General features: G+C 49.1%; 1 protein-coding gene across 1 annotated transcript in view; it reads right to left on the bottom strand.

Annotated features, from left to right (window-relative positions):
* Positions 1–10,377: 10,377 nt before the first annotated feature.
* The window catches only part of Tollo (Toll-like receptor Tollo), a 37,939-nt gene continuing 25,371 nt past the window's right edge, over positions 10,378–22,945 (bottom strand). The window contains exon 2 of the mRNA XM_084587620.1: positions 10,378–15,586. Within this exon, the coding sequence (XP_084443746.1) occupies positions 11,732–15,307 (3,576 nt within the window). The 5' untranslated portion in view covers positions 15,308–15,586 and the 3' untranslated portion in view covers positions 10,378–11,731. The remainder of the gene's footprint in view (positions 15,587–22,945) is intronic.

Below are 22,945 nucleotides of genomic sequence, written 5' to 3'. Positions count from 1 at the left end.
GTTGACTGGTTGAACCTGCTTCGCTGCCGTCTCTGCAATGTGATACTTATCTCTGTATTAAGTCACTTCGAAAACAGACAAAAGTTAACGCAGTTTCTTCATTGCCCCAACCAAATGAGAGTTTCAACGTGTCAAACACCACTCAGCAGCGTTATTTTGTAGACTGGGAAAAATGACGGCGGGCCCGGTCACTTGTCGCCGTGGGAAGCCACTTTTAAGTATGTCTCGAGCGCTTTTCGTAATAGTTTGCCACACCAAATTAACTTATTCTGTCGTTGATAACGAAGTTGAAAACAGTCGATGTGTCCGATGTCTCTCTCAAAGAAAAGACCTAATCGCGGCAAACTTGTTCAATTCCCCCATAGTTTGTCGAGACAATGGAGATTACGCCAGCAGAAAGTGCTATAGTACGCTTGATATTCGCATTAGAAATAGCATCGCCTATTCTTTCGTGCAAGTAAACGTCTCGGGAAGAATACAAGAGGACGCTAAAGATACTAAGAAAACGATAGACGACCGCAAGCGTTTTTCTTGACCATGAAGCAGGAAAGTGCCAGAGTAAAAAATAATATAAATAGTCGGAATTCCCCTGTTTCTTTTTTTTTTCTTTTTTTGCGGAACAAAGCGCTGCGCAATCTTTCTTTTAGTTCGTAATATCAGACTCGTTCATTGCTCGATCTTGCCTACCCCGCTCAAGCAGCGTTATACGTATCGAACTAGACGAATAAAAATTAATAAAATAGATTTTGCGCAGTGCGGTGCATAACATTTGTGATTTTATTCAACGAAGGACGAATCACTAAACAAAAGATTCTGCAAGCTGGTAGAGTTCCGTGTTCATTACCAGCCCCGTCCTCCATGTTCGCGACACTTTCGATCGACGTTTAAAATTTGAATTCTTCAAGCGCGGATGGAATAGAGAAAACAACGCAAGCTTCTAAATTTAGCTCCGAGGGAAACATTTATCTCACTCTCCCCCCTTTAGATCATCGTACGAGGTTCGTCCACTAATACGTCCTTCACTACGACCTGAAAGCTTGCTGTGATTGCTGTTGTGTTCTTTCTGTAGTTCTGATAAGCTGCAGCTGCAGTTGATGGGCCTAAGCTGATAAGCAGCTCTGATAAGCGGACAGCAGATTATGCTACGCTGTGCATGCATTCGCTGCCCTACATTGTTCTATTGTAAACTCTGCAAATGCAGCACGCTTTCAAGTTGCGTCGACAGTGCTTAAGGCGAGGTTTCTTTCTTTCTGTTCTTGCCACCATTTCCGAAGTTCCTGGCTTCGAAGAACTAGCAGGAGGAAGCTTTGCGAGAGCCATTGTGATTAAATTTTCAGTGGACACGATGTGAAGTCACTGCATGCTGATCACACGTGACAGACGTAAGCGTAATAAGATATGAAAGTCAAAGTCTAGGCAAGAAGTGCGCGAGTTTGGGCCGATATAGCATTCCACGTGCTGTGTTGCTGTTTCTCTATTATCTTGATACGACAAAGAATATATGCATTCAACAACACACACAAGGAATATATTCAAATACAAATTATATATTTGTTACCGCAAAGAATATATATCACGAATATCAATATATAATGCCGTCTTTGGAGCTATGCAGAAACCTTCAAAAGAAAATGAATAGAACATAGTCTATATCATCCTGGCCCATTGATTCGATCATTCAATGACATTAGATCATGTCCATTCTTTCGAGGCACATACCGCGACATACGAGAGACCTTTCCAAGAAAATTGGTTTTATACGGCCAACGTTTAGGTTTTTCCTCTTAAAATACTATGTCTGCAGAAGGAGAGAATACACGGATATATTTGAAAGCTGTGCGTGAAAAGCCGTAGGCAGAACTTAATGCAAGGCAAGAATTTACTTCGAAATAAGCTCTTAAGATCTGAGGAGTTATGAATGAGCGATTTAAAGCAAGTCCTCACTGCGCTGGACTCATTTCTTCGGTCTTCTCATTCTTCTATACTGGCAACGGCACAGTGGCATGTGCATTATTGCGTTACTCCACTCCTTTCTGCTCGATGAGAATTACGTAGTCTCACTGGTCTCAATGGCGCTGCTAGAAGTGAGTGCTTATAAAGGGAAACACCTCGAGATCATCATCATCGACTGCGTTTAAAGCACAGCTGGCGACACCTGGCTACCACACGACTGGCATAGGTAATCATCATCGCCGATATTAGTCACTCCTTGTGGCTGTCTAATGCAAAAGAAACCGGACGAACGCCACATGCATATGACCAGAGGTTTGATTCAAAAAGTGCGGCTGGCAGTGTCAGTGGAAGCGCGAAACATTTTAGACTGGTACGTACACCTAATTTCCAGCGATCAGATAAGACGCGAAGCTCTTGCACCGCGCTGCCCCACATGTCACTGGAAATCGCGCTAAAGTTCTCAAGGCGCGTAAAACAGAAGAAAGTGCGCGATACCGTTCGAGGAGTATTTCACCTGGCGTCAATGTTAGCATAATAAAACTAATATGCAGTTTCCTCTGCTGTGGTGGAGTTCGAAAAGCGCGCTAGCGCGGATGTCTAGTTATAGGTCATTTGAGAGTGTTTAGACAATCGTCACCTCTGTGAACCAGTCCAACGTATCGACTGTTATGCATCAGCGGAGCAAATCAGGAACATCGCTGGAAGGTCAGTTTTATTCACGCACCTCATGTGGATCGAACGCCCTCAATTATCGGGCTTCCTCGGCAAGTTAGCCCGCTCTATGCCTGGGTCACCTCCGAGGCCTGGACCAAAAAGCGTTTCAGGTTAAACCTTGTATATTTCGTTTGAGCGCATCATACCAACAGTAAGTTTCAGGATTATAAAGCGTACTATCGCTACCACAGTTTTTTTTTTTATTAATTATGTTATCTTAAGAGGAATAAAAGCTAAGGAGCAAGTTTCAGGTTACACCTTGCATATTTCGTTTGAGCGCATCGTACCAACAGTAAGTGTGAGGGATTATACAGCGTACTATCGCTACCACAGCGTTATTTCTTTAATTATGTTAGCTTAAGAGCTAAGGAGCAATTCTCACAATAACAGGTAGCTTTGAGAGTTCGACAAACTCGCACAGCTGTGCTTTTGTGCGCTCGAAAATAGCATCTAGATATACTTGTGACTGCAATCCCGAGTCGGTGCGCAGTAAATTAATGATGTCAGATGCACTATATATATAGTCACTACTTATATCTGATTCCACAGGAATGAATGCATTGACGCATTTAAGTTAAATCGCGTTACAAGCCGTTATTTCTGCAACAGCTTCCGTATGTACGTGCTATCGCGAAAACAAAATTACCCGCTTCCTGCCCCACACTTGCCCGTCTAAGTTTATAACCATGTCGCACCGCATGTGGGCGCGCCACCTGACGATCCACAGCGCCCGTCTCGACAGCAGAGCCCGCAGATTATATGCGCTGCGCACGTCCAACTAAGCGCGTCCACGTACGTAAACAGATTTGTATGTATGTATAACTTTATTAAGGAGCCGGCATACGACGGGTTAAATAAAGCGTCGTAACGCTGGCCAAGCGTCGACCCGGGGTTATTCCCTACTCTGCACTACCTCATTTGGCCCGTTTGTGGTGGGTTGTGAGGCTTGTGCTTTCCGAGCGCACCCCGTGTGCTTTTGTCTCACCCAGGATTTTAAAATGGACCATGCTCCAGCTTTATCTGCAACATAACAAAAGTCTGTAACCGCTCTAACACAGCCAACGCTAGCAGCTGCTGTTACACGACCCAGAAGCAGTTCCAATCCCCAACATTTCCAAACTAGCGTCAGAGGCACTCTCGCGATCTATATCTCGTAACCAGTTACCGAAATCTGGTTTCGTTAGCAGCCCGCCCGTAATTGCACACCGCGCGGAGGCAGGCGCTATGTGGGCCGTCGCGTTTGCGCGGCGCTTTCTCGAGCAGGGCAAACGAATGGCGCCGAAACCCGTTCGCTGACAAGAGCCAGCGGGGTCGCCCTGCCGAAGAGCCCCCCGATAGCGCCAGCATGTGAGCAGACGGGGAAGGAACCCTGCAGCCTCCCACCGGTTTCCATGGGTGCGTCCATGCCTGCGCCCGTTGGGGCATGGGGAGCGACGTGCAATAAAGCGAGCGCATCTATACGCGAGAAGGGGCGGGAGGGGGACGCAGTTTAAAGAATCCGACCGAAGAACAAGTCTGGCGTCGCCAGCAGCGGCCGCTCTTTTTTACTGCTCCGGTGCCATCGCTACGCCTGGTTGTCTGCAGCATGGCGCAGGTTGCGTTCGTTCGCAGACGACCCTTGCACGATGACCGCGCAGACGGCAGCGGAACGGTGTATCGCTCCACCGCTACGCCAAATCTTCTAGATCAAATGGCGGTGTTGTCCATGTGCGCGGTCGAAACAGATCAAAGATAGCAGTGCTCTCGAATTTCAACTGTCGTGGCGCATTGAGGAAGAACAAAGCGCTGAAAACACTGATAGAAATCGGGACTACGTTTCGTCGCGTAATAGCACCGTGCAGCACCGCCAGCGTCGCGCGCAGAAGGTGCAGCCACAGTTTGGGCGCTCACTGCTCGCAACTGGCGAACAACGGCGCAGACCCAAACGCCGCTGGATTACAGGCTGGCTCGTCGCCGGTCGCATCTCTCCTCCATTTCGTAGGGGCCCCTTGGTCCAGAAACCGGTTCCCTTGCACCCGCCGCGCACGAAGACGGGTGCGGGGCGCACGTGTTTGCGCCATGTCTGATGCCTTCCGGTTTGCACCCTCTCCCCAACACGACGGGTGGGGGGTTAGGCGCCCAAAACTGAGAGCAGCGAACGCCCGTGTTGCGAAACAGAGGTCCGTCCTGCACCCTCCCGCCCTTGGCCATCACCTTCAGGGTGGGAATCGGACTTCTGAATGGCCCTGGATATCGCGTGCGGGGCCCGAACGAGAGCAAGCTTCCCATGTTGATGGTAACGCATTCACGGTTGATGCGAACTTCTGAATAATACGAATTGTTATCATGCCCTGGCCAGGATGCATTGTGTGCAATGAGTTACATTCCGGGAACACTTTAGCGAGGCAGCGGTTGATGATGCGAAAATGACACATCGCCGAACCAGCATTCACGCCCTGATGTTGCGTAACTGTAACCACTATCTCCGGAAGTGAGCGTATAGATTTAAGACACTAGCTGAAGCTTTATCAAAAGTGATCAGGCTTCGATTGTCATCATAAATGAACGCTTGCAAGTTACAATCGTCGGCGCGAACACTGTAGGTCAGAAATGTATTATTGGCCCGTGGAGATCGAAAAAAAAAAAAAAAAAACATTCGACAGCATCATCGACAAAACATCAATATGAGCCCCCAGGTATTAAACGCCTGCGATAACCACCGAATGACAAAAATGATGAACTTTTAACTTTCACAACTCTTGAAGTTCGTAAGTGCTACATCATAATTGTTTCAATTGCGAAATCGAACAAACTGACGAAATCAATTCTCCTAAACGCAGAATCGGTACAGGGATGCACGAAAACCGAAGAAAAGCGTCATTATAACAAGCTGTAGCAGCATAAAATTCAGTTTGAGTTTTCAATTTTGTCCGCTTAGAGCGCCTGAAGACAATTCCGACCTCTACTTTTACCATAGGGCTCGCATAAATTAGGTTTCAAACTTTGATTTCTAAATGTATGTGACATTATGCAGTGTTTCAGAAAAATTTGTGATTGCCTGAATCAAAATTCTGCTTTACAAAGCCATTACAGCACGACCTGTGCGTACAAACGCAACAAGTACGGTGCAGACCATTTCCAAGAGTCGATAGGAGGTAAACTAGAAAGTAGCTTACTTCCCAGTGCCGAGACGATGACTATATAACATTTGACATTATCGATCATAAACGCACAAGCTACAGCAAAACGAACGGTGACAAGGTCGCGCGCTTTTACGCATTCTCCTGGAGAAAGAGGCACGGAAGGACCAAGTGAACACAACTTTAGTAACTGCTCCCTAAACTAGAAAACAGAAACGGGTCTGACTGCATTTTGTTTGCCCATCAAATTATGTTTTCGTCTTTGCGTCTTCAGGGAGTTAAATTATTCAGTAGCTCACTTCGCGATAAATATCACGCAGTGATTAAAGCGCTCGAGTACTGGACTCTAACACAGGTTCGATTTAGGCCGCGGCGGCGGCTCTTGAATGAAGGCGAAAAGCAAGGCGCCCGGGTACTGTGCGATGTTTGTGCATATTGAAAAGAACATCAGGAGACCGAAATTTTTCCGACCTCCCACTGGGCATCCGTCATTGCCCGAGTCACTTAGAGACGTTAAACCTTACACAAATTAAACCAAACTATCAATAAAGTTTCATAAGCGCGGCGACTCCTTGCCCCCACCGCTCTCGTGCACTTATGTCCCTACTCTCACAGCGAGAATCGGATGTCGATACCGAGTGAGACATTTACTGCATCTTTCCTTTCCTCACTAGGTAGTGAGGAAGATCGTGCTGATTTTTTTTTTTTCCGCACTTCCTAGAGTATCAAGCTGGAGTGACTTGCTTAGCTCTCTTAATATCATGGCGTCGTGTGAAATTCGCAATAACGAGGCGTCCTGATGCTGGGAAAATGTCGTTTATTCTGTTATGTTACGTTGCATCCGAACGTCAGAATTTACGAATATCCTGTAACCAGTAAGTAATGCAGATTTTGGTGCGCCGTCCTACGGCAGCTATGACTGAAACAACGAAAAGTGGTAAGCGGCTTGGTTCAGTAGCAGATAATCGCATTTTCATTGGCGACGAAGGGACATTATATTCTAAAGGCTTTTTTTTTTTTTTTTTTTTTCACATTCTACTGTTCGTAGCTACTAGTTGTCATGTCACGGATGATTGTTAGTGGAACTCAAGGCTACTCCGGCGACTTCTTCGTCAATGGACCGGAAGTTATGGAGCTGAAACACACACTTTCTTCCTTCGCCACGGTACAGTCTCCGCTCGTATCTACTAATATTTCTTACTCAATTGGCCGAATTTCAATGTTTCAAGTCAAAAGAAAGCAGAAAAGGATTTCTTGGTTACAAAAGTAAGCACACCGCCAGATGTCCCAGTGATGGCGTGAAAGCACCGTGGAGAGAAGGTAATGCGTCAGGCGGCCAGGCACAACATTGTGCGACCGAACTATTGGCCAGAATGAGTAACATACGCTCCTCCCCTGCAATTAACCTTCAATGCTAACAAAAGCTGTCTCCGAGCATTACTGCCTCATTAACATGGTAAAATTATTCGATCAAAGTGGCGCCAACGTTTAAATAATGCCTAAGTTCCAGAATACAGCACTGATTGCACTAAGGCTGGAAAAGTCATCTGAATGCCACATTGCTTACAGCACCGTGATCTGATATCAGTGTAAAGCCAAAACATATAGAGTCGAATCCGATGATTAGAAGGAGACCGAAGCTTTGTGTTTGAATACGCCGAGTTCAGAGAGAGGCGAGAATAATCAGAATCCCTTTCATGCATGTGATGCTGGCCGCACCAAAACGCCTATTCAGAAAAGTTCAGATTAAGTGAGTTAATATTAGCGACCATCGATTACAAACCAAACCAGCACTCTAATTAGGGTCTTCTTCGTAGGTTATTTGCCTCAGTCAAGAATGAAAAGTAATGCAGGCTACAAGAGAAACTGACAGCTCCACATAAAGCCACGCTGTCGTTATCGCTTGACCACATGTGCGAACATCTCAATGAGATAAATTAGCAGATAAGATAGGCTCGAAAAGGAAGGCACTGCACGATGTAAATACTTGAACACTTGGTAAAGATACACAATGAAAGACAGCGGGAAAAAAATGGGTCAGTATTGTGCAACAGCGGTTTACAAAAACAATAAAGAATGGGACTCCTACATCTCATCCTGGCCATGACTGATACTGTAAAAATGAAGGTTATTCGCAGAGCAGCGGAAAGATTTTCCGGTGAGTTCACACTATGGTGATGCCGGAAGCAGCTTTAAAAATTGATTATACTCAGGTATTCGCCAATCACAACGTATATCTCGTCGAATACGTTCGACCTTGTCAAGTGTTTGCGCGTTTCTGCGGTAGCGAATGTTTTTGGATCATTTTTCACCGCCACGTTCTCTGCAGCTACTTAAGGCACACTGACGACGAGCAGAGCTTGACAGTTATCGATATAGTGCAGTGTCCTAATCAACTGGAGTTCATTCACAAAAAAAAAAAAAAAAAAAAAAAAAAAAGAGCTGTTAGAAACAAAAAGACGCGCTGCCACCATCGGCGTATATGGCAAGTAAAATTGGCGCGTCGACACCGATTTTCGAGCGTGGATCCCAGTGTATTGGCTGCACCGCCAGTCACTTCAAAGAGATGGTAGCACGTTCTTTTCGGCAGTAACCTAACAAGTTGGAATCGACTAACGGAAAGGTTGTGTAAATGCAGTTGTCTCGTCAACAAACGCTTATTTTTCTTTCCACCAGTCAAATGTTGCCATTCTCAGAAATAGCAAGAAAATAAATCTTTACCGATAAAAATAATCGGACGAGGTTATTTTTCTCACTGACTGTAAGGGCTAGCTGCTTTGCTTGCTAGTATTAACGGTAGTTTCCAAAAAAAAAAAAAAAAATCGTTGGACAAGTATCATCGGTATTAGTGGAAAAATTCATAGCTTATTTAGCCGGCAGAACGGATGAGACATCACCGTCTGTCAGATTGGAAGTTTTGCGTCGTAAAAGCATTGTCTTCAGCATGGACCGCAAGGCAGAAATATCAGACGGAACCGCTGGCACAGAAAACAGCAGCCTGACTTTGACAGGGAAAAGTGGCCGATATGAAACACTTCAACGAACATGTACCATTTCGCATGTCGTTGAAACAAGTATTAGCAGGAATAACAACACGGAAACAACACAGTTTCCGAACAGGGTCTACGCCACGTCAGCCATGCGGCGCTGCTGCTTACTGGGCTTTTCCCACGTAGCACAAAACGACTCCCGCCTCGACATGAACGTCGCACCATAATCTGGGCCTGCTGGCAGAGAAAAACAAAGCGTACTTAAGGTGTTCTTCATGCTATCAAAGAGCGTCCACGAGCGGCGGCTAGTTTTTCTTTTCCACGCAACGCAAGCTCGAGCGTCTATCGTAATCTGCGCGCTTTTGCGACCGGCGGTTCGCAACAGAAGGCTGCTTTCTGTCTGGCTCAAGATGTAGCAAAGACGACATGGAGTGCATTTCTCTACAACACCAACTCCCAAACATCCATTTTTTTTTTTTTTTTTCTGACAGGCGGAATAAACGATTAATTGCCAAAAGGTGTAAAAGCGATGTTTAACACTCTGGGACGTTCCTCTACCTCGTGATTCATCTTCACCGCACTCATGCGTGCATTGCAGGAAAGTGGCCTTTTATAAAACGGATACAACAAACTGTCAGAATTTTATATGCGAGTTACTGGACGGTATCTGATGTTCTTTCTCCGGTATTTCAGAATTTTCTAATGTAATGGGCATTCAATATCTTAACGCTTAAAAGGTAATGCTAATTGATACAGAAATAAATCACTCAGGTTAACAGCACTAGCTCTACACATCACAGTAGATGATGACGTTAGGTCCAGGACCCGCCACCAGAGGACACCACCAAGCAGACCGCTGCGGCCTACTGGAGGTCGACCGCCGCTAGTCTTCCTTGACCACCGAAAGGGCAAATAGGTGTAGTCGGTTTGACTTTTCTGATAACAAACACGCTTGTAGAAATCACTGATAACAATATTGCTCTCATTTAAGCTATCAGCGCGGGCATGGAGTGATTGCCATGACACTGGTATTGTCTGGCAAAAAAAAGAACAAAAAAAGTCCATTTTAGTCAACGTTTGAAAAAGGAAAAACGCCCATTTTGATACGCAGAGGAGAGGAGGTTATATCGAAGCCTTCTAGACAGAAAGAACGCTTTGTATCGAGTATAACGGATTTCATATCATCCTTAGGGAGCGGAATTATTGCGTAACGGTTTTCGCGCTCGTTCGGTGAGCTGACGAAATACGGAAGCCGAGACGATCAGCAACGTGCACACGCTGTCGTCCTCTGGGGGAATCTCCGTGACACGCATACTACCGTACTGCATGAATAATAGAAATGCTGCCGGTCTACACGCAGCACAGCTTTACGTCAAAGAAAAACGCGTATTCAATAATGAACCGCTGTTCGATGGCATAAAATACCACAAGGAGGTCATTAATATGCAAAGGCAGGCCTGCGACCGTTGTAAAACTGCGTCTTTTTCGTTTAACATGGGTAGCGAAGTTTTAAACGTCGTGCACGTGCCAAAAAGGCGCGTGCATTGCTTCGTCGAGGTAGAATGCAACAGCAAGAAGCAGCCAAGACAATTTTTCAACGTTCCCAAGTGTTGAGACACTTCGCTTTATTGCCGTAAAGGTTTCTTGCAAACTTTCTCCTTTCCTCTACGCCGGTCAGCCGACATCAATAATACAACATGATGCACCTAAGTACATTACCTCCTCGGTTTTGTCCTGTGACTATCAAATCTCGAAAACAAGAAAATGAGTATGTATATGCGCACAGGCTCTGAAGCCTGGCGCGGACGATAGAAATGATTCCAAGCTCGGGTTACCGTTGAGTGAATTTCGTAGGCATGTTCTTGGAAAAGGTAACACACTGGACTGTATATCAGTCCTTAAGTCACTGAAGGATCACACACTCCAATACACTCAGAACTAGTGAAGCCTACTTCTCTATGGGCTGTCGCAATGGTATTACTTTTTTTTTTTCCAAAATGTGAATTGACTGCTGAATTTTTTTTTTTCTGACTGGAAATCTGCGGAAAAACAGATCTACTGCAGCGGGTCTACTTGTTGGGCAAATTTGAGATTACTCGGGCTATGATGGTCCAAAAGCTAGAAGACCATCGTAATTTTTTTTTTTTTTTCTTGGGAATCCAGGGGTACGATACATGCACGACGGTGTAACGATTTAAATCGCGCTTAAATAAGTATAAATAAATAGTGGTGACAGTAGGTCCGAACATTTCTTTGCTTGCTCGAAATCACACCATTTAGCATAAAAGAGAATCTGTGCAAGTTAAGCAGTTCCATTCCTTCTGGCTTTGTCACAAACTGCATAGGAATGTACATCACAGTCCAATTCCTCCGTCTCAAGAAGTGCCGGCGCATTGTTTTGGCTCTTGGTAGTCATTCGAAGCAACACAAGTACGAGGCTGCAGAAATAAACTCATAAGTTACGAATAAAAAAAAAAAAAAGGAGGAACAGCTATATTACACTTCTTTCTATGTACAGAGAAACATGACCCCCGCAGAGGCCACCCTAAGCCACCACTTCGCATTAGAACAGTCCCGCGCATACAACAATCGTGCGTTCTTATAGGAGTTCGTAAAATTCCTAGATGGACAGTCTTTCGTTTTACAAAAGAAAACGAACAAGAGGAGAGGGCGGGTAGGTTACACGCAAGTTCGTTGGCATGTGTCGAACAAGAAGAACTGTTTTTCTGTTTTTTACCTGCGTTGCAACGCGGGCGGAATTTGGGAGAGACTTGACTTAGATGATGAAGGGGGTTCGGCGGCTCCTGCACACCCGTCGGCGTGCAAAATCCTCGCAACGTGTTGTAATCCACGTGGCACCGACACAACCGCGCACAACACACACGCGAATTCCTTGGCACTCACAGGCACGCACGACTTATGTACACGACGAAGAAGGGTCCCGCAGTGGCGTCGTCAGATGTGCACCGCGACGCTCGCAACGTCGCTGCGGTTGCCGCTGCCGGCGGCGCCTACCTTTCGATGTCGCGCGTCCGGCATGGCGTAGCGCAGCTTGTCCCAGAACCTCTTCTCTCCCCAGTGCAGGAAGGTGCTCGATTTGAGCCACAGGCGAATGTCCGGGTCGAGCTCCTTGAAGCAGACCCTGCCTAAGAAGATGACTACGAGGCGGTGACTGCAATTGTGCAGCACCTCGTGGTGAGCCGACTTGAACTCGTAGCGACACCACTCACTCTTGAGGAAGTGTTCCGAGAGGATCACGATAGTCCGCCGACTGCTCTCCACGGCCTCGGTGATCGCGTCCGTCAGGTAGCCACCGGCCATGGGCAAGTCGCGGTAGTGAAGGCACAGTCTGTAGGGCGGGTTGCCACACTCCAGCTCGGGCGCCAGGATCTGCGCGACAAAGGCTTCGTCCTTTTTGCTGTATGAGACGAACGCGTCGAAGAGCTTCTCTTCTTCGGCGGGTGCGCGCTGGAACATGCGGACGCCGTACTTGGTGTAGAACCAGACGCTCATCTGGCGACGGTACACGAAGGCTACGGCCACCGCGCACACCAGCAGCAGGAAAACGACTCCCAGCACCACCAGCAGCGGAACAAGGTCTTCGACGTGAAACTGGCGCACCTGCGAAGTCGCCTCCGACGCGTTGGTGCACGACGTGGCGTTAAGCTCCCACAGCGGCAGCGCCGACGTCTCGTTGTGCACGCACTGGACGCTGAACAGGTCTCGCACCAGCTCGGCACCGCGGTTCTGAAGGAAGTCGGCGAACTCCTGCGCGAAGTGGCATTCGCACGACCACGGGTTGTCGGCTAGACGCACGTCGTTCAGCCGCGGCTGCAGCTGCAGGTTCCAGACTGCGATCTCGAGGATGTAGTTGTGGTCCAGGTGCAACAGTTCGAGCGACTTGAGCGGGAGGAACGTGGCGTTGTTGACGTGCGCCAGGTGGTTATAGGAGAGGTAGAGCTCCTTGAGCTCTCCCAGCCCGTCGAATTCGTAGCCGTGCAGCGTGACGAGGCGGTTACGGTCGAGTCTCAGCACTCGCAGCGTGCGTAGTCCGCTGAAGGTCCGGTTGTTGATGGTCTGCACGTTGCTGCTGTTCAGGTAGAGTACTTTCATGTTCTTTCGACCGATGTAGGTATGGCTAGACAACGTAGGTATGTCATTCCCGTCCAGGTACAGCTCGGTTACGTCCATCGGGAGCTGCTTGGGAACGGCGACGTGCGCCCTCGCGCTGCAGTCCACGATGTTGGTATTCCAGCTCTGGTCGTAGTAACAGGTGCAGTTGTCTGGGCATACCATCTCACAGTCGCAAGCGTCGAAGTCGCAGCAATGGCAGAGCGCGAAGCAGTGGTTCCGATAGCGGCACAGGAACTCCGATGACTGCGCCTTGACCAACGGAAGGCTGGCTTTCCTTCGAGTGAAGCTCAGATGACACACCACATCAGCCAAGTCGATGACTCGCGGGTATTGCCTAGAATCATCTAGGTTCCCTAGGCGTTGGAGCCACTCCATGTGACAGTCGCAGAGGTACGGGTTCCCTGCCACCATGAACTGCGGAAGCGGCCGGCTGCTGGGGACCTCACTCAGCCTGAACATCGTCATATCCAACGTCTCTAGCTTGTTGTCTGTGAGGTCGACGCGTGTGAGGTTTTGCTTTCCCAGAAACGTGAACGGCTGTATGCGCCTCAGCTGGTTGCTCTTGAGAAAGACAATCTCGATACCATTCGGCAAAGAGGACGAGTCAAGGTCAGTAAGCCTGTTGTGCGACACGTCTAGCGTCCTCAGCTTCAAAATGGACTCCAGCTCAAAGTAGTTCCCCAACGCCTCCACTTGATTGTCGTGAATGTCGAGCCACTGTAATCCGATGGGAATGAGCGCATAGTCAAACCATCGCACACGGTTGGCCGAAATGTTGAGCATGATGAGGTCGTGTAGGTTACTAAAAAGGCCATTAACGTCGTCCAAGAAATTGGAATCTAAACGCAAAGCGTGGAGGTCAGGGACGTCGTCGAATGTGCCTTGCTCGATGGACTGGATTCCATTGCGAGCCAAGTTGAGAATTCGCAGGGACGGCAGGTCGTGGAAAGCACCCTGGCTCAAGTTTCCTATGTGGTTTCCCATCAAATTGAGGCCGTATAACTGACGCAGCCCCTGGTAAGAGGCGTTCTGGATGTCCGTGATCATATTGTCGGCCACGTCAAGGGAGCGAAGGAGCTGCAGAGTCTGCACAACGCGCGGCACCGACGAAAGTCTGTTCCCAGCGAGAATGATCTCTTGCAAGGTCGACACGTTGTGAAATGCATCCGATGCCAGAGATTCGAGTCTATTGTGGTCCAAATAAAGCCCGCCCAGCGAAGAAAGTCCGGAGAACATGTGCGTCCCCACATACTTGAGACGGTTGTTGGTTAAGACTAGCGTGTGCAGGTTGTACAGCGACGCGAACGCAAAGTCCGCGACTGACTCTATGAGGTTGTGCTGTAGCTGAAGCGTTTGCAGGTTGTGCAGAGATCTAAACGCAGCATCGTCCAGCCTGGTGAGCCTGTTGTGCGACAGATCCAGCACGGCCAGCCGCGTTAAATCGGCCAAGGTATCCGGGCCGAGCCATCCGGAACTGAGCTGATTATGCGCGAGGTCAAGCATCGTCAGCTGATGCAGGCCGGCAAACAAGCCCGGAGGTAGAGCGCTCAACGAGTTGTTCCGCAGGTACAGTTCGGACAGCTTCTCCGTCGGCTGCAGAAAGCGCGGTGGTAGAGCGACCAGCGCATTATGGGCCAAGTCGAGGTTCTGCAGGCGGGACAACCCAAACAACGCTCCTTGCTCGGCGCGCGCGATCTGGTTGTGGTCGAGCTTGAGCTCCCGAAGCTGGCGCAGTGACGCAAACCCCTTTTCGGGCAGCAGGCGCAGTCTGTTGTGAGCTGCGTCCAACTTCTGCACGAGAGGAGAACAGCGCGTTTCCGCGAACCCCATCCTGGTAGTGTCCACGAACCGGTTCCGAGTCAGATTCAACTGCACGAGTTGCACCAGGGGACACAGTATCGACGGCGGCAGGTAGTCCATGTTGTTGCGGCTGAGGTCCAGCGTCACGAGCTGCCGCAGCGGCGCCAAGCTGTCGGGTGCCAACCGCAACGACAGCTTTCCCCAGTCCGTGTTGTACGTTCGCAGAGTGAGGTTCTGCAGCTCGGAGAGTCCGGCGAACGCGAGCGACGGCACATCCTCGATCTTACAACGCTCGATGCTGAGCGAGCGCAGGCCGCTGAGGTGCGCGAACGAGCCGTTGATGAGGTCGCTCTGGAAGAGCAGGTCGTCACAACGCACCGTGAGCCGCGCCGTGTGCCCCGGCTGGATGAGGCTGAAGTTGCTCGGCTCGGGCCCTCCGCTGAGCGTGCGAACGGTGCAGGTGAGCGCCACTCCGGTTGCGTCCAGTGGCTCCCAGCGGCAGTCCTCGGGGGCCACATAGCGTGCGGCAGCGCTGGGCTGCGCCGCCAGCAGCCACCAGAGCAGGGGCAGTAGCGAGACGTGCCACCGCCGCTTCATGCCGCCGCTAGCGGGGGGGCCAACCACGACCAGGACCGCATCGCCACGGCGCCAATCGCCCGGCACCAGGCGCGGCGGCACACAACAAACACAGCACCAAGATTCCACACAGCCGCCGCTGCTGCACGCCTCGACTCCAATGGTGGCTGGACCGGTTGGCGCGGCCGACGGGGTGCAGGACCGCGCTCACTGCGCGCGTCCGGGGGAGGCCAGCCGCGGACGCCCCGCCTCCGTAGCAGTGCTCCCCTCGGCGTCGCTTTTGGGCGGTCCTCCTCAGACCTGCGCGAACCAAGAGAAGAACCCGTGAGGGGAGCTCGAAAGTGGCCTTTGTGCCGCCGTCCGAAGAGAGAGCGTGATGGCACTACTCCCCCCCCCCCCACAACGGCGTCCCCTTGTTAGAGGGGCTGGCAGTCAAAACACGAACCTGGCCACCCTCACGCGTCCGCCGGCCAAAGGGGACAGGCAGCACGATTTTGGGCGAGGACGGTGTGATGATCACGTCTCGTCTTCGCTGTTGATGCCCGGCGCGCAACTCCGCGCGTCGCCCTGCTATCTTTCTCGCCCCAAGGAGGAAGGAGCCAGCGCGCCTTTCTAAACTGCCGCGGCGCCACAAATTCATCGCGGCTTCTCCCTAACCTCCGTGACTGGTTCGGTTACTCTAGTGTTTACTTTCGGTGCCAGCGGCCGGCAGGCCCGCTCGGAATGCATTGGTACACGGCTGCTCGGGCGTCGTGACGCAATGAAGAGGTACGTGATTGGGTCGGCATGACGTACGGGCATCGCGCAGTTCCGTCTCAGGTGCACGCGGCATCTCCGCCGGGGCCCCCTTCTCGACGAGCCCTCTCTTTTTACTGCTCAGACCTTCCTGCCAAGGCATTGGCCTCGCGATCACTCGGTGGCCCGTCCGGCGCAGCTGCCAGACAAACGCGTTTCTAGCAGCACCGACACGCCGGATTCGTTAGCGGAACAAGCCGACCTCGAAATGAAGGGGGAACGCCGAACTGCTGCTGCTGTCAGTGCTTAACACTGCTACCCACGTGCCACGAGCAGCTTCCCATAGGGCGGCAGCGTTCATATCATCGTTTACTTGTTTTTTCCCCTCTCTTTTTGTCTCACCCCCTCGGGCAACAAGGCAGCGTGGCGGCAGTTGGTTACAGACATGGACTTGTCGGCCACCGGCATTAAAATAATAATAAAAAATTCATCGTTTGTCTCGTGAACTTACGGAAGGCCGCGTACGTTCTTGTTATGGGACGTGCATTGTTCGACAGGTTTGACACACCGTTACCTCGCTCCTGAAATTATGCGACTAGAGTGAAAGAAAAAAAAAAGAAAAAAACGTCGTAGTAGACGCTGCTTACTAGATAAAATTTGCGTCCAGTTAAGTCGAGCGGCAGTCGAACAGCCGGCTTCTCGATTCGCTATCTCTTTACTCAGCACAGTATTTGTTGCCGCGAGAACTGTTCGTTTATAAAGCAGGCAGCTAGTGGGGTTAAACTGGCACGACAACACTTTACTTTTAAGGTAGATAAGGATGACGAGGCCAAGGGTAAGCACCAGTCTGGTGTTCAGTTCGTTCTTTAAAACCGCTGGGCTGGATTGGCGGTGTGAGAAAACAACAGTCGCCGAACAGCGGTCTGATGCGCATGCTTAGCTAAGGCTGTGTTGTCCATTAGGGAACAAAATATCCAAGAGAAATCAGTCTTAGCTCCCAATAAAGAGTCGTGTACTATAGAACTAAATTTAAAGCACTTCTCTGGAGTCATTTGTACAGCATTTCACCCTTACAATAATTTGCTACCCTTTCGATATCTGTAGACATTTTATTTTACTACTCTTTTTGTGAAGTAGAATTTAAGCGCTAACCGCTTGGTATGTAGCCGGTCATAATTCACTACGACGCGCACCGCGATGAATTGAGGGACGAGGAAGCATGCACTGTCGCTCGTCGCGTCGCCCCATTTCTGAGTTTGCAAAACATTTCCTTCATCACCCAGAAGCGGGTCGCGAGATTAACCAATATGCAAAAGCTTTGAGAGTACGTAACTTCCGATCTAGCTACTGCGTGCATTTAAAGGCTATTTTCATCATCACTTGTACGTCCCTTCGTGCACAGCTGGATGAAATTACTATATCAATTGGGTCATATAAATTGAGAAACACGTCAAAAATGATAAAAACACAACTGAACAGAAAACGATACCCACACAGACAAGGACGGTGCAGTACTGACAACTGAACTATATTTACACCCACGCACCTTCTCTCTTCACTTCATCTAACTACAGCTAACTTCTTCCTTCACTTTACTGTCCTGCCAGTAAGCTATTCATCATATGTGCAGACCAACTAGCTCAACAATCCACTGCATTATTATTCCACGTCATCAATATTCGGATCGACACCAAATTTCTGAGGGAGGCTTCTTCAAACAAAGGAACGGAATTGTGCTTAAAAGAAAGGGTAGTCTGGGTAAGGTAGGATTTTATGAGATTTTTCTTTTTTTTTTTAATTTTCTTAGCGCAGCTAGTATCCGCGAAGATTGCAATCTGCGTTTCGTATGGGTCCTGCTTCGATTAGTTCATTCCACACTGTGGTTATATGCCATATATGTACAAAGGCGAAAAGAAGAAGATTAGCGCATTGAGACCTTGGTAGGAATAATGAAACAAAAAGAGCTGCATATCGTAGCGTACATAACATGCACGTTCGCGGCTCGTATATTTCTAGCGTCTTTGGTATCATCTATGTTCCTTCCTGCTCTCATAGCCCTCCTTGGCGTCGTCACTAAGTTTCGTGGTATACGGTTGAAGAGCATATGGGGATGCTAACCACACCTAGCCCCACCCTTCGCTTTTTCACAGTATCTTACAGCGCATGCACACTGCCGCCACAGCTTTCTCCTATCCTCCTAACTGATAGAGTCATCCAGCTTAACCAACAGAATCACTGATAGTGGCGACTCGCTCGATGTTCACTATTTCCGAAAACTGCCACCGTTCGTTTCGCTGAATATACAGTTTATATATATATATATATATATATATATATATATATATATATATATATATATATATATATATATATATTTGTCTATAGTGGAGCAGAGCACTCCGCGAACAGAGAAACACGGGCCAAACGCATTTAGGCGTTTGTCGGGCCAGCGCCACCCTCGCCTGAGGCGGGACCGACCGACAGATGCCAGCAGCCTAGCTGCTGTCGGGAAGAGACACGAACGGAAAGAAGGGTGACTCTTCGCGAACTCGTTGAGCAAGGCGAGCAGCAACTGCATAGGGAAGCAAATTGCCGTCCCGCTCCCTCTCTCTCTCTCTCTCTTTCTCTCCCCTTGCTCCGACGTTGCCTCCGAGCAGGGGCGCGCACACTCGCAGAGAGAGGTTTCCGTTTTCCGACGGGGCGTGAAATTTCCAATTAGCCCTTATTTTGAGGCGTAAAGACGTCCCCGAGCTGCTGCCGCTTCTTCGTCGCACACCCAAGGCAGGTGTGTGCGTGTGCGCGCGCGTCTGCCGCCAAGCTTCTCTGGTCCTTTCTTTTTCTTATTTTTTTGTTTGTTCGTTCCTTTTCTTACGAAAGCGAGAAATGAGAAGCCCCGCTTTTGCCCCGCTTTCTCCGAATTGCAGGCTCTCCGCGCGTATGCCGAGCTGGATTTCCTCCGGAAGTGAACGAGAAGTAAAAGAATGAACGGAGAAGGGTTGGCGAACGACCAACTTCTCGCGACAAGATCTGGCAGCCTGTGCTTCCGATGAAGGCACCTTGTGCCAAGCCGGGCGGTGACTTTCGCCGACGGCAGAGTCAGCTGAGCTGACGCCTTGTCGAAGCGAAAGTGTTGGATGTAGCGTCAGCGTCTCAAACGGCTCGGCTGTGAGGAGTAAACTTTGTCGAGCGGAAGAGCTCTGTTTCTCTTGTTATGATTCACTTCGCGGGGCGGCTATGCAGTGCATGCGATTATGTCGGCCAGATAAAGCATGTATCATGCTTTCAGGAAACACGATAAATTGTTCGGGAGGTTTCACCACGACACCTTTCACATTTTCGAAAAATTATTGGGTTGTAGCATTTCAAGTGAATAGGACGTGCGAAAGCTTTTGGGCACAGATGGAATTTGGTGGATACGACGACACGGAATGCAAAGCGCGCGTGTGTGTGTGTGTGTGTGTGTGTGTGTGTGTGTGTGTGTGTGTGTGTGTGTGTGTGTGTGTGTGTGTGTGTGTGTGTGTGTGTGTGTGTGTGTGTGTGTGTGTGTGTGTGTGTGTGTGTGTGTGTGTGTGTGTGTGTGTGTGTGTGTGTGGACGCACTACAAGCGGACGTAGAAGCATCAGATGTGTTTGTTAGGTTCTGTGCCTCAGGATCGCACTAAAAAGTGAACGCAGCTTCTTCTGTCCTTTCTAGCCACCGCTCCCCTCTGTACTTCACCTCGCTGTCATCCCGTCCCTTTCATTTCCTCCGACGCAGTAATAGATAGCAACAACCGTGGCCGGCAACATTCTTTTCTTTCTTTTAATTTTCTTTTAACAAACCACTACCGCTAAGCAGGAGCGCGGCTCCAGGCTCCTCCTCTCCAGCAATTTGTCCCTATTTTACGCTTCGTGGTGAAAGCAAAAGCGTTTCCTTTAAGTATATGGCGCACCTTGTACATTCATACACGCGAAGTATTCGAGTTGCTGTTTGGTGGTATAGCTCTAAACGATGTTTACTACGTTCGTGTCAGCTGGGTCAGTAGCGACGGCGCACATTTTCTGGTTGGCAACGGAAAAAGAACATAGCTTCGGCTACTGGTCGGCATGGCTGACAGCTGCTGGTAATAACACACTTGTGGCTGTTACCTGAACACCCGTTTTTAACACCATCTGGCCCTTATGTGCTGCCATAGTAAAGACGCCCAACTTCCTCGTTTTGTTCGTGTTCAACTGCTGGTTGTAAGTAGCAATTTGCTCACTGTGTTCGTCTCTGTGCTTCCTCTCATTTGTGGACCCCTGCTCATTTCGGTTTTCTAATTTTTTTTTTTCCGTGACATTTTCACATCACCCGTGTTTTCTTCCACAATGTGGTGCTAAAAACGATGGACCCGTGCAAGCATTCAACAGCAAAATTACAGGAAAGTCGGTCATCTACATTACGCGACAGTTTGATGTTTTTACTCTAAACGAAGGCTTCAAGCGCTAGACAGAATATTTCAAAGTGATGAAGATGGCAAAAAAAAAAAAAAAGTGAGTAGGTGGTGCGGGCAACTTTTTACCTAAGCTCATCTGTAGCGAGGAGGTCACACTGAGTCTGTGAATTCGATTGCGCCGTTTGCTTTTAATTTGCTCCCCAGCCAAGCGGGACCTCTCTAATATCGGGGAATGCATTGTCAAGAGGGGTGTTTGTTATATGTGGGTTAGCGACAGGAAGCACTTCTGGGGTGTTTTCTCGCATTGTGACATTACTAACCAGCACTATACTTCCGCGGTAACAAAAAAAAAAACAAAAAAAAACAAAAACGCGACTGCAAAACGATGGGGATGCCGCTCAATAAATATCGGCTTAAGAGCATCTCTGCTTTTAACACTCGCGCGGTAGACTAACAAGCGCAGGACGCCCTGCGAATATAAATGCTAGCGCGATTGCACAAGTAAACGCGAGACTCTCCCCTGATGGGGTGGGACAGGTAGGTCACCGCCGCTTGCGGCGGGGGCTAGCCTGCCACCGAATTTTTTATCTTTTGTAGGCCGTCATTGCACCCGCCACCGCTTCATTGATGGACGACGGCTGTTGTTGCGGCGCGCGTCTTTCTCTCCCTCTTTCTTTTCTTTCTTCTCTATTTTCTCTTCTGTCTGCACGAGGCAGCGGAGGTGGCTCAGCTACAGAGCCAGTAGCAGGTCCGTGCATTTTCTTTTCCTTCTTCGTACAGCCACAGCAACAACAACAAGTAAACGCAGAGTGACAATTAGTTCAATGTCAGTCATGATTTCCCGTCGAGACTTGGTGCAACTACAGTTTGCCGCTTAAATGTTGCCCTCCTATTTTACTTCGTGATATTCCAGGCATCAGAATCAATGGAATGTCCCTACCTGCCATTTTCATGCAGAAAAGGTGGGCAGACTTTCGTATTTGAACAACGCTGCGTGCCTTCGACTGGGCTTATTTTATTATTTTCGAACATGCACTCGATATTTTCTACCCTATAACAAAGATGAGAAGGCGGATGATGTCTAAGGCGAGTATTGCCTATTCCTGCATGAGCTGTGTATGTTGGGAACATTGTTTGTGGAAAGCAAAATGACACGGAGCTAGAGTGATTCGATGGAATTCTTCAGCATAAAATTTCTCGCTCCTGTGGTGCAGTCTAGTTGGCAACTTTAATAAGGCGCACTGCATAACCATCAAAAGAGACTGACTCTTAAACGGGACAAATGAATCGCATTCAGTCTCATTTCTCGACCCAATTTCCGCGTGACGTTGGCGTCTTTTACGCTCCGCGGACGCTTTGTTCTCAGGCATGCAAGACAGCGAGCTGGCCGACTTTTTCGGCACGGACATTGGCCCACACACCGACTACAACACGACGACGGCAGTTGCGTCATGGCGCATCGTCACCGCGACGCTGCGGCGTCGACGCCGCTAGCGACGTCCACTTGACGGCAGGTCTTGCTCACCAGCCAAAAGGCGTCACTGCACGCGTCGCGGACTGCTGCAGCGCGAACGCGTGTTCTTCGGCTTCTTCCAGCTGCGAGTGCGTACGGGTCAGGGCCAGTTTCAACCAGGCTGCTCGGCGCCGTTTGGCTGCGCTTGACACGTCGCTTTGAAGGAGGCGCTTGTGTAGTTGAATGTTTTTGATACTTCGATGGCGTCACACGCGGCGATGAGGATGTCGCCCCGGCGCCTCTACGGAACGCTCTCGGGCGCCCATGACCCGTGTCGCCATCCATACTTGCAACGCGCCGTACGTGTGTGAATCCTTGCGTGGCAGCTGAGGCGAGAGTAGTCACCGCCGATTATACGGCTGTGGAGAAAACGTGCACGCGCGAGCCCTTGCTCGGCAGCTACACGTTTCACACGCCGACGCGGGCATGACACAGTGTCACTGAACGTTTATACTCGAGCGGTGACATAACGGCAGTCACTTGAAAAGGCGCTGAGCTAACATGCGGGTCGCTTAGATATAAAACTGTGGACGGAGGTTGAGAAAGGCTATACATTCAATGTTCGAAATACGCTAGGTGCACAAGACGAAAGACTGAAGGAAGTGCGGGAACATTTTGCTGCATTTTCGAATTTCCTATATGTATTCTGTTCACACGGTGACACTGCGGTGTAGCGATTCCCACCAAAAATATGAAACAAGCCTCAGCCTGGCGGCTTTCAGCAGCGCATTATGTGAAAAAAAAAAAAAAATAGAACGTTAAAAATGCAGAGTTAACGAGAATTGATGTGAACGACAATTGATGACTTAAAGCTGATGTCAGGAGGAGGTAACAGATTTTGCTACGACATTCCTCATCGAACAGATAATCGAACTTCTGTTAGGGTGACAAAATGCCTTCCAGCAGACGGATAACGTAATCGGGGGAGGCAATGAGTCAAGTGGTGATATTCAGAAATTTGTTTTTATGCATTGAAAGCGGCTGGCGCAGGAAGGTT

The sequence above is a fragment of the Amblyomma maculatum genome, chromosome 1 (genome assembly GCF_055883805.1).
Source record: "Amblyomma maculatum isolate TAMU_Amacu chromosome 1, ASM5588380v1, whole genome shotgun sequence".
NCBI lineage: Eukaryota > Metazoa > Arthropoda > Arachnida > Ixodida > Ixodidae > Amblyomma > Amblyomma maculatum.
Note: the sequence above shows the minus strand (reverse complement) of the source record. Positions and strands in the feature narration are given on the sequence as shown.